The sequence below is a fragment of the Chiloscyllium plagiosum genome, chromosome 36, assembly GCF_004010195.1.
Source record: "Chiloscyllium plagiosum isolate BGI_BamShark_2017 chromosome 36, ASM401019v2, whole genome shotgun sequence".
Taxonomy (NCBI): Eukaryota; Metazoa; Chordata; class Chondrichthyes; order Orectolobiformes; family Hemiscylliidae; genus Chiloscyllium; species Chiloscyllium plagiosum.
This window is the reverse complement of record NC_057745.1, coordinates 26,937,842-26,953,022: the sequence shown is the minus strand read 5'-3', so window position 1 is coordinate 26,953,022 and position 15,181 is coordinate 26,937,842. Positions and strand designations below refer to the sequence as shown.

The 15,181-nt window shown below is 41.0% G+C and overlaps 1 protein-coding gene across 1 annotated transcript in view; it reads left to right on the top strand.

Moving 5' to 3' along the window:
• Positions 1-15,181, top strand: part of zgc:162879 (ras and EF-hand domain-containing protein) — an 82,100-nt gene that overhangs the window by 53,801 nt on the left and 13,118 nt on the right. The window contains exons 6-12 of the mRNA XM_043677575.1: positions 2,155-2,270; positions 4,098-4,166; positions 5,746-5,827; positions 6,745-6,824; positions 9,132-9,351; positions 12,043-12,162; positions 14,711-14,855. Coding sequence (XP_043533510.1) covers positions 2,155-2,270; positions 4,098-4,166; positions 5,746-5,827; positions 6,745-6,824; positions 9,132-9,351; positions 12,043-12,162; positions 14,711-14,855 — 832 coding nt within the window. The remainder of the gene's footprint in view (positions 1-2,154; positions 2,271-4,097; positions 4,167-5,745; positions 5,828-6,744; positions 6,825-9,131; positions 9,352-12,042; positions 12,163-14,710; positions 14,856-15,181) is intronic.

The following is a 15,181-nucleotide window of genomic DNA, read 5'->3' as shown; positions in this document are numbered from 1 at the left end:
TTCAAAAGACTAACTCAAGCACGACGAGCTTCATACTGTGCTGTGAGAGTCAGATTTAAATGTCAGCTTTGCCTCCAGATCAAAGGTATAATAATTTCAGTGCAACTTTTCAGTCTTACAGGCATTGCAGATAAATAACCGAATCCTAGGCTCAAAGTGCGATTTATGTTCCTCAAAGCCCAAATTGCATTTTCTATGGTTTTAAACAAAACAATTGAGATCTTTGTTTAGGAGGCTTTTGGAACTAAAGATGTAATGGACAGTAGCAAACTTTTTTTTGAGATCTTTTGGAATTAGTTAACTCTGCTACCCAAGTGAGATATGGTGATCTATCCCAAATTGCATGTCCAATGATGCTCACTATCCCTGAAGTGCTGTAACAAAGGCACAGTTCTTGCAATGCTAGACAAGGATGTCCAATTTAATTGGATCGTAGACTATGATTATTTGGATAAATATATTTTAACATCCACACTGATGTATGGATAGGTATTAAGGATGTGACTGTACTGGAGCAAGTACAGAGGGTGTTGCATGGAATGGAGCAAAGTAGCTATGAAGAAAGGCTTGAGTTATTTTCTTTAGAGAAGGTTAAGAAGGATGTGATGTGAGATGTAGATATTGTTGAATCTCCCTGTTCAGTGATGTTACTCCACATTTCTGAAGGAGGAGGGACTTGCATCCAGGCCTCCAGGATCAGGGTGAGGGACTCTCCCACTACAACACAAGAGTTCTCTGAGGTGTGTAAGACTGGGGGGGTATAGCCAGGGCAGATAGGAAATACTCGAAAGGTCAGTAACAAAGGGGCATAAGTTTAGAGGGGATTTGAGGAGAAGCCCCCCACTCCTAAACATACACAGACGGTGTCTGGAATGCATTGCCTGGGAGATTAGAGGCAGGAAGTCTTTCAGCCTTTTTTAAAAAAATAGTACATGGATGAGCATCTGAAATGTCACAGCATTCCAGGCTTTAGGTGGAGTGCTGGACGGTGAGTTTATTGTAGACAGGAGATGGCTTTTTTGTTTGGTTGTTGCAAACCTAATGGGCCGAGGGGCCTGTTCTGAATTATGACTCTCCAATCAGCTGCAGTAGTTATTGCTCAATTACCATTAGAGATTTCTTTTGTGTTACACAAACCCCCCCCCCCCCCCCCCCCCCCCCCCCCCCCCCCCAACCTCGTCCCCAATAACAATTTGTGCATGTTGATTTACATTCTTGTTTATCCAATGTCTCCAAGAAATCTTCATAACCTTGGGTCTATGAATGGAATTTCATTAACCTTTCCAGTATAGGGGAATCAACACCGCCACCTTTTAGTCTAATAAAGCGGTTTGTGAAGTGCTACATGGTCACAGACCAAATGCTCGAAAGTGGGATTAAGCTGGAGAAAGGTTTTGAGCAGGCGTATCAACAGTGGCCAAATGGCATATATCTGCACCATAAAATGTTTATAGTCTTTAGTGATCCCAATATATGGAACCAACTTACATTCTACATTAGTATTATCTACATTATTATTACCCTGTTTGAAATGTGAGTATTCTGTTTAATTAAATGCTATAATTCCATTGCTGGATAAATCCTACATCTGGACCTCTAAAAGCAGTGGCGTATTAGAATTTGTGTTTAAAATTAATGCTGATGCAGATTTAATCATTATATATCACTGTGATATACACTCTCTTGCTTTGAGTTCAAATCCTCCCACATTTAAATATCTTCCGATACAGTTCTACGCTATGAAAAGCTGTCATCATTTTATGGAGTGCCTTTCGCGTGTTCCATGTGTCCCAAAACGCATTACAGCAACAGAGTGCTTTAAAACTGTAAAACGTCTAATATAGGAAATGCGACAGTCAAAGTTGCCATGCTCCTACAAATAGTGATGTGCCTATGATCAGTTAACCTGTTTAATGACGTCTGAGGGATAAATGAACTGTGATATTGCTTTCACCTTTTGAATGATGTCTGTCTGTCTGTCTCCAACTGGGAGAGAAGACTGGATGATCTCCTCAAAAACATCACTATCACTCAGGCTGACATTTCAGGGTCTGTGTGCTCAAGTGGTTGGTCTGGGACTGGAATCTGTAACTATCAGCCGTGTTGTTTGGTATTTGAGGTGTGTGTTACATTATGTAACATTTTCTTTTGCAGGAGAATGAGTATTTGAGAAGTTCCCTGCTTCAGAGTCAGACCGAGATTTCCATCCTTGAAGCTGGACTGGACAAATGTAAAAATGAGCTTGCTGATCGTCTGCTTGATCAGGAACGGTAAATGAGTATTCCTTCAACTAAACAAATGAGGTTTACACTGTAATGGAGGGAGTCTTCTGAACCTGTATGAAGTGTGGGAGCATTCCACTGCAATAGATACTTGATAGTTCCTGCCTCCCCACCCATGTACGACCACCCATGTACGGCCACCTTGTCTTTACTGAAGACTCCTGGATGGTCCATCAACGAACATAACGTACCACTAATCTTCCTGCCTGGCAAAACTCTGCTCCAAATAGGACATGTAATGGGGAGAACGCAAAAGGAAGAGCCCTTGTGGGCTGCCTGCCACTTATGTGGGGTGAGGGTGGTCAACCCTTAACCTGCAGTACTTTTACATTAATGGGATGGTAACAACATCACCATGTCCTTTATTTTCAATCCTGATGGTTTTCCTGCCCCACAAGACCATTCTTCAACCCCCCCCCCCCCCCCCCCCCCATGATTCCCTGCACTTGACTGACAACACTACTATTGTTCTGATTGCTGTGGCATCCTGGGGCTCTCGAGGCACAGTATGACCAGCAGCCATGTCCTCCATGGCACTGCCAATTTCTGCAAATGGTGGCCTCTTGATTTGCCAGCAGCTTTCCCTTGACAGGCCATCATCCTATGCAGCCCTGTGCCAAGAGGAAAGCTTGCCTAATGGCCCAAAATCCAGCTGCTCTTCCTTCAACAAGGCAGCACAGCAGTCTTATTGCTTTCTTGGGCAGCACAAGACCCACACCACACTCGGAACGTTTTGTCCGATATAATGATCTGCCTGTTTGACCTTTTGTTGTTGTAGCTGATGGAATTATCTGCTCTGATTGTAACATTCCACTCTCCTTTTTTTAAAAATATGTTAGCCCTTAATTCTCCTACATAATTATGCATTTATTCAAATGCTTGAATTTTCCTGTTTGTCTCCCTGTAGCTGTTGATCTGTATTGGGCCTCTGACCAAACTGTCTGTATCAGATTGATATTCTTATCCTGATATTTACCTCCACTAACCATCTCCAATTCTGCTCTCCACTGAACTACTGACTTCTTTCACTCACTGATGCTGTGGCCAAGTTGTCTTGTCTCCTACATGCCCCCAGTTTTCATCACTCTATATTGTTGACAACTGCTTCGGCCTGAAGCTCTGTTTCCATTTCAAACTTACTATCACCTGTATCCCTCACATATTTAAGATGTTTGCTAAGACCTACATTGCTGGCAAGACTATAGGTTACAAGTCTTGATGCTGCTTTTTCTTTTGGCTACTTTTTTTTTTCAACTAATAATCCAAGGAATTGTACTGCACTGAACCTTCGTTGTAGCTACATGAACAAAATTTTCATGTTGTTTACCTAACTTGTGTTGAAAAGATTCCTTTTAAGTGATGCAAAATCAGAGCATTATAAACTGCTTCCACCGGTCTTTTGTAACTGGTGGCGATCCTTGTTTTGAATAATTGCGTTTTTAATGTGAATTTTGGAAATGGTTGTCGTTTGAGTGACATGCCAGAAAAATGAATTGTTTTGCAGGAATCGTGTCAGCAGCTCAGTGCTGTTCAAATGCATTGAGAACGGCAGGGATGTGATTCCTGACAGAAATTAAACTTGATCGTTTTATTTAGTGACTGGTTAAGAACAGTAATTGTAGGGCCTTGGAGTCTGATGTCTTCTGAAATTTTCACCAGAGTGGTATGTGTTGTGTGTGTGTGTCCTGCAACAGCGTAACCGAAGACTGAGGGGTGGATATTTTGGCCTTATTCTCACAATGCTGCTGAGTTCCAATGTTGCAGTGGCAAGACACCACTTAAAACTTTGTTTTAACAATTCTATCTCTTCAACAGGGCAAAGGAAACTATCCACAAACTAATGGAAGAGAATGAGATTTCCACAAATCAGATACAGATGCTTCAGTAGGTTATATTTTATTTGAAGGATTTTAAATCTTTTTAAAGGAGACAGCTAAATATGTATGTAAAATGTTCTTTTAAAATAAAATGGCATGTTATTCTGTTTTTGTTTGTGCTATTGTGTACTTTGCCCTATTTGCCATTCCCCAACACAATCTGACTGCACCGCAGCTAATCCATCACTCGAAGCGCTGGTACAATTGACATCGTGAAGGTTTAACAATGCAATGTGGAGGTGGTTGCCTGACAGTGCGTAGGAGTCAATGCCCCTACCGTGTCGAACAATTTATACTTTTTTTTTAGAAAGGTCTCTGGGTAATTTACCACTTTTTTTTTTTCTTCTTCCTAAAATCAAATCTGATCAGAAAGAAAAGTAGTAAAGTACAATCATGGGTTATTTTAAATGTTCCATCAAAATGTCTCTCATCCCCAAGTTTTCAGTGCTCCTCCACTGCATTCAGCAAAGTTATTGACTTCCCTTCGTAAACCTCTCTGAAGAGAATGCAGTGAGGGTTTACCAGACTGATCCTGGGATGGCAGAACTGGACTATGCAATGATATTGGATTGCTGTGGTGGGGTGACTTGTAGAACTTCACTGTATTTTAAAGGTAAAATTACATGTGACAAATTTCTATTCTAAAAGCTCTAGCAGGACTAGACAGTGCAAACAAAGTAAGGATATTTCCAATGATCAGGGGAGTAAGGCTGGCAGTCTGAGAATTGGGTAGGCCATTATCACTGAGATGAGAATTTTTTTCCAACCAGAGAACATTTGGAATTCTTTGCTACAGAAAGCAGTTGAGGCCAGAACATTTAATGTTTTCAAGAAGAATTGGATGCCTTGGGACCGAAGGGATATGGAGAAGAAAAGGGGAACGGGGATGGAGGTGGATGATCAGCCATGATCATGTTGAATGGTGGACCAGGCTGGAAGGGCTGAATGGCCTACTCTTCCTGTTTTGTGTCACCTTTTTTTTTCTCCCTTAGCTATTCCTTTAGAATCACCCACTTTGTATGTCAGTTTTCACAGTATTTCTCAATTGCTGCTGTCTAGTTATGTTGGATAATTCTTCTGTGAAAATACCTTTTGGATGTTCACCAAGTCAGGGATGATGTCAAAATACATAAGCAAAATAGGAAGTGTTGGAAATACTCAGTCAAAACGTGTGCTGGAAAAGCAGCATCTGAGGAGTAGGACAGTCAATGTTATGAGCATAAGCTCTTCATCAGGCACCCCCCCCCCCCCCCCCCAAGCACACGTTCCTGATGATGAGCTTATGCCTGAAACGTAGACTCTCCTGCTCCTCTGTTGCTGCCTGACCGACTGTGCGTTCCTGCACCACACTTCTTGACTCTGATCTCCAGCATCTACAGATCTCACTTTCTTCTGGAAATACTCTGGTCAGGCAGTATTTGTGGAGAGAAAATCTGTTAACTTTTTTTTTTGTATCAATGTCCTTTATTCAGCACTCTGATTTAAATGCGTGTTATTGTTGTCCATGTCTGTTTTCTGAATAGATGAAGGAAATCACTGAGTTTTCAATGGTCTGTTGTTAATCTTCCCTTCTCTATATTTTTTAGAGAGGCTAATAAAGCTCTTTATGATAGCAACAATGGGTTAAGAGTTGCTTTGGAGAGGAATCACAACTCAAATAAAACTAAGGTAGGTTTTTAAAATTTTCCTATGAAAGGATCTGTTTCTTGGTAGTAATTCCCAATGATTGAGATCACTCAAGAATCAGAATTTTGTTCAATTAAAATTTTAGGAAGCTTGTAATAGTAGTGTTGCAGGGTAAAGATGTTACTGTGTATGATTTAGATGCAAAGGAGGAATTCAAAATAAAATCTTTGTCAGAACATTATTTAATTTGTTTTTCACCTTGTAGTGTAGATGCAGTGACTTGTTAGCAAATTAGCATCTCCTTTTCTCAGCTCGGAATACTGCAGTGAGTAACTCTCCAAAGCCAGTCCATCATTGACAAGGCCCAAGTCAGCAGTATGAAGCATTGCTCCCTATTTGCCTGGATGAGTGCAGCTCCAACAACACTTGCGAAGCTTGACACCATCCAGGACAAAGCAACCCACTTGATTGGCACTGCATTCACTCCCTCCACCACCAATGCTCAGAAGCAGCAGCGTGTGCTATTTACAGGATACGCTGAAGAAATGTATCAATGCTCCTTAAACGGCACCTTTCAAACTCAGCAGATACACATGAACGCCACCACTTAGAGTTCCCTTCCAAACCACTCACCATCTGAATTGGAAACCTATCACTGTTCCGACAGTGTCACTGGGTCAGAATTGTGGAATTCCCTCCAAATGGCATTGAGTCTAGCTATAGCAAGTGGACTGCAGTGGTTCAAGAAGGCAGTTCAACATCTTAAGGGCACCAGAAGTGGGCAATAAGTGCTGCCTAGCCACTGATGCTCCTCTCCCATGAGTAAAACCAAAGATCCCTAAAGGCAGAGAGGAAAGACTGATAATTGTTGTCTAAATGTTGCCATCTGCACTTACTAGTTGACTGGCATTTCAGGACAAAATAATTTCTAAAGGGTTGGCTTTTTTTTTTAATTGCAGTATTCTTTAAATGGATCTGTTCCAGAGAGAGGAGTGAAGTCAGAAATACAAAATGGAATAGCTGACACTGGCTATAACAGGTATGGCAACTATGGTCACTATTAATATTGGTAAGGATACCCTGAAATGTTGAAAATATGAAACCACAAAATGTTGGAGCCATAATGTGCTGGCAATGTCATTCAGACTTAGTTGGGTTAATGGCATGGGGATGTATCCTCCTTACAAATGAGTTACAAGCAGAAGGACATCTTTTTTGGTTGTTCAGTCTAGCTTTGACATTCGGTAGATCATGGCTGATCTTTTTATGTTCCAAACCCTACATTGCTAAGTGTACCTGATTTTTAAATCCCTTGCCTAACTACCTCTGCCTTTTTAAAAAAAAAATGTTCACTGAACCACCTTTGCCATCTTCAGAAAGAAAATTCCTCCCATTTTGATCTCTATTCTAAAAGGGGAAAGCCTAATTTTAAAACAATGCCCCTTAGTTCTGGACTGGCCCACAAGAAGAAACATCTTTTCCAAGTTCATCTTGTCAAGACTATTCAGTGTCTTTTATACTTGAATCAAATCACCCTTCCCTCTTCTAAACCCAAATGGAAAGAAGCCCAGTATGTCTGAACTATCCTCATAGGACACACACTCCTTTCAGATATCAAACTGGTAAACCTACTTCAAAGATGTGCAGGTTAGGGTGGACTGGTCATACTAAATTGCCTAGAGTGTCTAGGGATGTAGAATTGCAGGCATAGAGTAAGGGAGTAGGTTTGGATGGGCTGCTGTTTAGAGGGTCAATGTGGACTCAGTGGGATTCTTTCATGTTGTAGGGATTCTCTGATTCATCTCCAAGCATTTGCATCCATCCTTTTAAGAAGATCAGCTTTGCATACAGTATTCAAGATACAGTCTTAACGAGTACCCTGTATAACTGAACATAAGAGTAAGGATGTTGTTTTAATTTCTCATCCTAAAGGATAGTATCCCTTGAGTCTTTGGGCTGTGTCTGTATGTTGACCTTTTGTAACGTGCACTAGATGTTATGGCAAACTGAAGGAAAAGCCAGTCAGATAAAATGTTCTCTCCGGTAGTCAAGTTAAATGAGCAGTGAACAACTTAATGAAGGTTCTGGTTCTTGTTAAATCATGCAAAAAGGTATCCCAACAAGGGGAAAAGTAGTGGAGGGGATCAGCACAAATTTACAAATAGCTTTTGTGGTGAAAAGCTGGACAAAGTCAGGCTGGGTTGGAGTGGAAATAAAATAATGTTGAACAAACATTGTGAGGTGGTCAACCCCCAAAAAGGACATGGGTGCAGAACAAACTGCCAAACCTGGACCTCATCCCTCTTCACCCCCGGGTCAAGGTCTGTTAAGATAAAGAACTCCCATCTGAGCATAATACATATTCTCAAAATGGTGTATTTTGTATATGGGGCTGATAGAGTAGCAGAAATGAGACGGTGTGAATGCGTTTAGTGGAGAGTTTATGGTGTGTATGGATGGACTAGTTCAGCTGCTGTAATGCAGAGGGCCAGAGAGATGAGTTGAAAAGTGCGGTGCTGGAAAAGCGCAGCCAGTCAGGCTGCATCCAAGGAGCAAGAGAGTTAACGTTCTGAGCATAAGCCCTTCATCAGGCCAGAGAGGAGAGGTCTACAAACTGGGGCCTGTGTGAGATTGCTCATCACTATTAGGCTTTCATTTGTTGCATTCCTGTACCCACCCATCAAATTGAATCAACAAGTTTGGAAAGCTTGTTTACATTTGAGCCAATGATAAAATGCCTCAACCCATTTGTCGGGGTTGAACTCTGACCTGGTTATAGGATTCAAAGGACTATTTTCTGATGTACCACAATTCCCAAGAACGGATTCTTTTCTAACCTGCTGCATGCGATATCAAAATTGGTAAAACCAATGTGGTCTATATTAATTTTCACTCTGCAAATGCAATTAAAATTGCAAACACAGTACTGGGTTTGTTTCTGGGAAGGTAGAATTAAAAAGTGGTGAATCTGTATTCAACTCTGGTATCTTGCACAGGTTTTGAGTTTGTAATAAAACTAAAAGGGATGGCGGAAGAAGTGAGAGAGAAAATACAAAAATGGTACCAAAACTGAAATTCTAGCCATTGAGAGAGATTCAACAGGGCTTTCCCCTTTTAGAAAAGACAAGTTTTTAAGCCGACCTCCGAAGTCTCTAAATTAGTGGATTGATGGTTGGATAGGTTTTGGAGATCCAATGATTGGAAACTAGAGTACATGAGAGAAAATGATTTAGATGATAAAATGTTGATGTAAATTTAAATGGGATAAAGTAGCAAAGTTAGCACAGGCTGGTTGATTCTCCAGGCTTGTTTCTCTACTGTATATTGTATGTAATTCTACATGCAGTGTTTTGAACGGCAATGAAGAATCTGTGATCTTAAATAATGATGACTCCAGACAGAGAATTTCTGAAGTAGCAAACTGGGCAGACCGATACCTGGACAGCGGTGTCTCCACATCTCAGGACATTGTTGATTATTCCTCGGATGATTACAACAGTGATGGAAGCGATGATTCTCATGAAACGATGCACTACAGTTACTCATATGTGGCCTCGGATACTGAGGTGAGCTGATCTGTTCTGTTCAAAACTTTTTTTTGAGTTTCAGGCGTTCTGGAGTGTTTATTCCCCCCCCCCCGCCCCCCCCCCCTGCCAAATGGAGATGGCTAATTCAGTAGATTTCAAAAGTTTCAAGAATGAGTTTCTGCAATTATCGTTTGAACCTCAAAATCTGAACTGTAGAAATTTCCAATGTTGCATAGTTGTTCCTTTCCACAATGGATTCCATGGGGAATTTTTAAAAAAACTTTCTCTCCTTTGCACTTTCCCACTGCCGCATGTCATGTTTACTTTGCTTTCTGTCGTAAGGAAGCTAAACTGTCCTGCCCAAAGGTTTGTGGGTCTTGATTTTAATTTTCACAGCTCACATGGTCATCTTGGTGGAATGTTGCTGGTGTATGTTGCTGATAAATGTAGAAAATTTTGAGCTGTGGTTTTATCACCAGGATCTGCTAAATTTAACAAGTGTGCAAATCAGTCAGCAATTTGTGAATTGTCATCAGTTAATTGACAGTTTCATTGTTGTTGATCTGTCATTCCATTTTTTTGGAAATGTCATCTCACATCTCCCTGTTAAAGTGTTTCATGAAGTTGCAGTAAATGAAGATTTTGAATGTAAACTTCTTTTCTGCTTTTTGTTTTCTTTCTCAATTCAGTCTTTTTCTGCACCTGGTTTACCCTAGTAGTCTTGCCTTTGGACCTTTCTCAGCACTTCCTCCTGTTTATAGCTCAATCCTTAACTCAGAAAGACACTCTTCACCCCATTAATCATCAAGGCCACAGCAGCTTTGTCTCCCTTATGATCTTTCACTTTGTGATTACAGGATGAAAAATAAATTCTGCTGAAGGGCGAGGAAGTAATATCTAACTGGACAGTGAGATGCCTCACGCCAGGAAATGAACAATTCAGCATTTGTTTAGTGATTTCATACAAAAACTTTCTCTCATTGTAACAACCAGTTGCAAAAATCTGATGTCTCCAGTCACACAACACAGATACCACAGCTTGGCACTTCTTTAGAAAAACTCTGAAGAGTTGCTAGGTGTTGTAAATTCATTTTTTTTCTTAGGAATCTATCTGATTTGTAGATTTAAGTTTGTCAAAAAATACTGCCATGTTAATGCTAATGGTCTGATGATTAGTTGATTTCAGGGAACTGATTATTTCTGTGGTTAGATTATTTCTAAACAGTGGAACATGTAGGCTATGAGAGCAAATGATTGATTGTTACTATCAGGCAGAGTTTCAACATTGTATACAGGCAGCACACAGTCCCTTTTTTTTTCAAAGGTACATATAGCACAAACACCTCCTAACCAACCAATTTGATTTAAATGTTATTCTGACATTTGCCTGCTTCCAGGTAACTGAGTATGAATTTACTATTCTAAATTGATATAAAATTATCGGAGGCCAAATCCAGCAACTCCAAATCATTGAATAGTGTAATGTTATCCATGTAAATTGGTTCTGCAAACGAAGGATTCTCTTCCAGCTGCGTCAAACTTGTGGTTACTTTGTATTTGTGGGTCTACCTATAATGAGGTCTTTATTGTTTCCAGGTAAATGGTGAGGGGCACAAAGGGTTGGCGAATTCCATTTTAAGTAAGCTGTATTGACTTTTTCATAAACTTCAAATCTAATTATACAACTACGTTTGGGACCTTGTTCCCAATTAAATATTGAAGATCAAAGCCATTATGTTTTGACTTGTGCCACAAATATGTTCCTTACCCACCCCATACAATCACCGCCACCCCTAAAACACTCATCCTAAAACCCTCATCATTTGTTTGAATCTCTCCATAGCCTTGTCCATTCATATCCCTCTCTCCTCCTCCAGAGCCATAACCCTCTGAGACTGACGTTCTTCAATTCCATCCCTTCAAAACCTACAGTTTTCGGTATTCCATCATCGGCTCCTGTCCCTTCAGCTAGCCAAGATGTAAGATCTAGACGTTCTTCTAACCCTCCATCTCCTCCCCTCCCTCCCTTCCACCACCCTCTTTTTGAGGTGCTTCTTAAACCATATCACTTTGATAAAACATTTGATCACCAGCCTTAATATCATTTTAATGTAGATCAGTGTCAAACGTTTGATATAATTCACTTGCTGTTTTAGCGCACAAAGGTTGTAGACACAGAATCATAAAAGCCTTACAGTGTGGAAACAGGCCATTTGGTCCAACAAGTCAACACCGACCCTCCAAAGTATCCCACCCAGACCTAGTCCTCTACCCTATTACTTTACATTTCCCATGACTAATGCACCAAACCTATACATCGCTGGACACTATGGGCAATTTAGCACTGCCAGTTCACCTAACCTGCACCACTTTAGACAGTGGGAGGAAACTGGAGCACCCAGAGGAAACCCACGCAGACAAGGGGAGAATGTGCGAAAGTCGCCCAAAGCTGGAATCCAACCTGTAGCTGTGAGTCAGTGCTGCTAACCACTGAGCCACTGTGCAGATATGTTACTGAACATGTCAGGCTAGAGTCAGGAATAAACCAATAAGATGACTCTGGGACAAGAATCAGCCAGGAAAACCGTGGGATTCATGTAATACAGAGCAAAGGAAAAGTGACCTTGTGGGAAGTGAATATAAAATGTTCTTTTAATGTTTGTAATAATCTCTCTTCTTGGTGTTGTGTGGACCAGGACAGTTGAATGTTTATCTGGCTGTTTCTTTTAGATGCCGGAGTTTAAGTCTGAGGTGGATGGACTGCCCGGGACGTGGAAACCATCACGGCCTGTTAGCCGTTCCAGTTCTATAGCATCGTCAAGGAGACGTCTGCCAGCATTCACCTCCAAGGTAACTTCCCAACGATGACCGATGAGAAGACACCCTCTATCAGCCCTTGCCCATGCACAATATCTATACCTTGAGCATCGCGACATTTTACCCCCTCGGCACCTTCCCAACCTAGCCAGAACCGTGAGACCAGAGAGGTGAAAGGTTGAGATTTAAAAACTGAGACCAATTGGGAGAGGAAGAGAGATGTTCCACTCTGAGCCCCTTAGGTCAGAGGGCCAATTCCCATTTTTTTTTCCCCCTAGATTAACTCCTGGGACACACCAATTCTAATCTTTGAATTGGGCAAACAAGACATTCCCAAAATGTATGGGAAGTCAACATTATGATGGAAACGGCATTGTAAATCCAGGTTTTACTTTGGGAGAAGGGGGTGATACATTTGTATTGGGTTTGCAGCTTATAAATGTTTACATCAATTAAATGGTAATGAATTTTAATCCATTTTGTTGACTGTGGTGCCAACTATCAATTCCTAGAGACCCAAAATGTTCTGCTTTTAAACCTCTATCAATAAGAGCATGTTAATTTGTCTGTGATCATTCAAACTATGATGTACCAATCTGCAATGTGAAGTATTTTTATATGTAATTTATTTGATTTGTATTAAATTGAGGATACTGTTATTCTTAGGCTTATAAGCAGCTGTTAATCTAGCCCTTTCTGTAAGAGTTGCAGACTTGTGTTAAGTTTGCTTTTTGTTGAGGCACTCTGCTTAACTGAGAATTCACAATGAAAACTGGTGAAGAGGTGAACTTTACTTAAAAATGAAGATCTCTCAAATTCCAGGCTGGCTGCATTTGGCTATTGAACAGAACTTTGAGTTTTCTTTTTGTTCCTGCGACAGCATAATGGAAACCATAAGCTTAACTTGTAACACCTTCTAGTTTGATTTCCACAGTCTTCTGATGGATCTGTATTTGATAATTGCACCTCACTCATTATCACCCTGTGGAGTGATGGCCTACAAGGAATGGCCTCCTATGTTAGCAGCCATTGGGAGAGGGACAGATTGGAACAGCCTGAGACTCACTAACCAGTTCCAGGTTGATGCTTTGGTGCATGTACTTAATGTATAAGTAATACTTGAATATTTCTGGGAATGCAGCAATTCTGTGCTTTCATGTTGATGGGCAATATTCAAACTAGGTCGGCAATTTGAATGTGCCCAAATTAAGTAAGCGTGGTAAATCTTCTCTTGAATAGAAAGATGACTGCATGGTAAACCAGCAGGCAGAACTGGTTAGACACTCGATGCCAACAATATGTGGTGTAAGTGTTTGCTCAACCTTTCCCCAAGCGTGCGTTGATCCAGGCAGTAGATAATTGTTTATCTTGGGAAAGGATCAGGGTTGATCCATTTTAGTGCTGATTTAGGGGTGCTGACCAGGATATTCCAATTGCTCTCTGTCTCTCCCCACTCCTGAGATGGAAACTTCACCAGGTTGTGGATGTTGGCAGGTCATGGCTTTTATTACTGCTTTGACTGAATGACTGATGCTTACTTGTGACAAGCCTCCAAAGTAACAGCACTCTAAGGTACAAGAGGGTGTATGATGAATGTGGGGCTGTGCCTTAGGTGGGAGGAGAAAGTTGTCAAAGAAAGCTACGTGTTTATATTGCCGGTTAGAAAGACAGCTGATTAGGAGAAGATGGCCAATAGTTAACCACTAAATTTCCTTAATTGAGGGTGGGTTGAGCCTTGTTGTCCAGAACCTAATTGGTGAAGTGGCAGGAAGAGGTTTTCACACAGAGGGTGGTGAGTGTATGAAATGAGCTGCCAGAGGAAGTGGTGAAGGCTGGTACAATTGCAACGTTTTAAAAGACCTCTGAATGGGTATATGAATAGGAAGGGTTTGGAGGGATATGGGCCGGGTGCTGGCAAGTGGGACTAGATTGGGTTGGGATATCTGGTCGGCATGGACGGGGTGGACCGAAGGGTCTGTTTCCATGCTGTACATCTCTATGACTCTAAGTGACTCTTGGCTCAACTGGTCCAATATCTTCCCCCTTTTACCACCCTGACCATCTCTAAGGAGGGGAGAAAATTCCAAAGTGTACAAAATCACTTATTCATTTCCAGACTGTTAACCTTTGGGAGTTCCTGGGAACATTTTTACTACATTTAAATACAAGCTGTTGTATATGCGTGATGTATGACACTACCTTTTTGTCATGTAAAATTAACTGAGCAGATCATCCTGCTACTGATGCATCTGCCTGTATCCCTCCACGTGCACCATAACACACAACCTGTGACACATCCATATTTCATCCCCCACACAAAGTCAGGGGATCATGATCAATTGGAGAAATTAACAGACCAGCAGTTAATTGTGTTGGATTCCTTACCTAATCTCTGACATTCTCATTGAAATTTTAGCTTCCTTTTTTTTTAATAGAGGTAATTCAGTGATTGAGTTCAGTTGAATCGAATTCTGATATTAGTTATTCTGATGAATCAGGACTATAAACTTCGCAAAAGGAATGCTAAAAAGAATTTAGATTTGTGCATTTTTATCAAAGAATGTGTTGTTTGTCTTTTCAGAACACGGGTAATGCAGTAGAGAACTCCAAACCCGATGGCCCGCTCTACAGACTTGTCCTTGCTGGGGATGCTGGTTCGGGGAAATCCAGCTTTTTATTGCGTCTGTGTATGAATGAGTTTAAAGGGCATATTCCTACCACCTTAGGTAAGAGATTTATCTTTTGTAATGCCTGATTTTGTTGTTTTAATGTGACTGTTTTAAGTGAACTGCCTTGCATTCTCGAACCTTTTTTGTTTGAAAGCAACAGTCCAGGTATTTACTCAACTGGTGTTGGAACAGAGGCAATAGGGGTGAGCCACCAATACCAAACACATTTTTATTTACTAGTGTGTTCCAGGATGCATTGAGGTTTGGAGATGTTATTAAGGGGAGAAAATTAGAGGAAATGGTAAAGGCAAGTACAGTTACAAAGTTTGATCGGGTACATGGATAGGAAAGGTGTAGAGGGATATGAGCCCAGCATAGGCAAA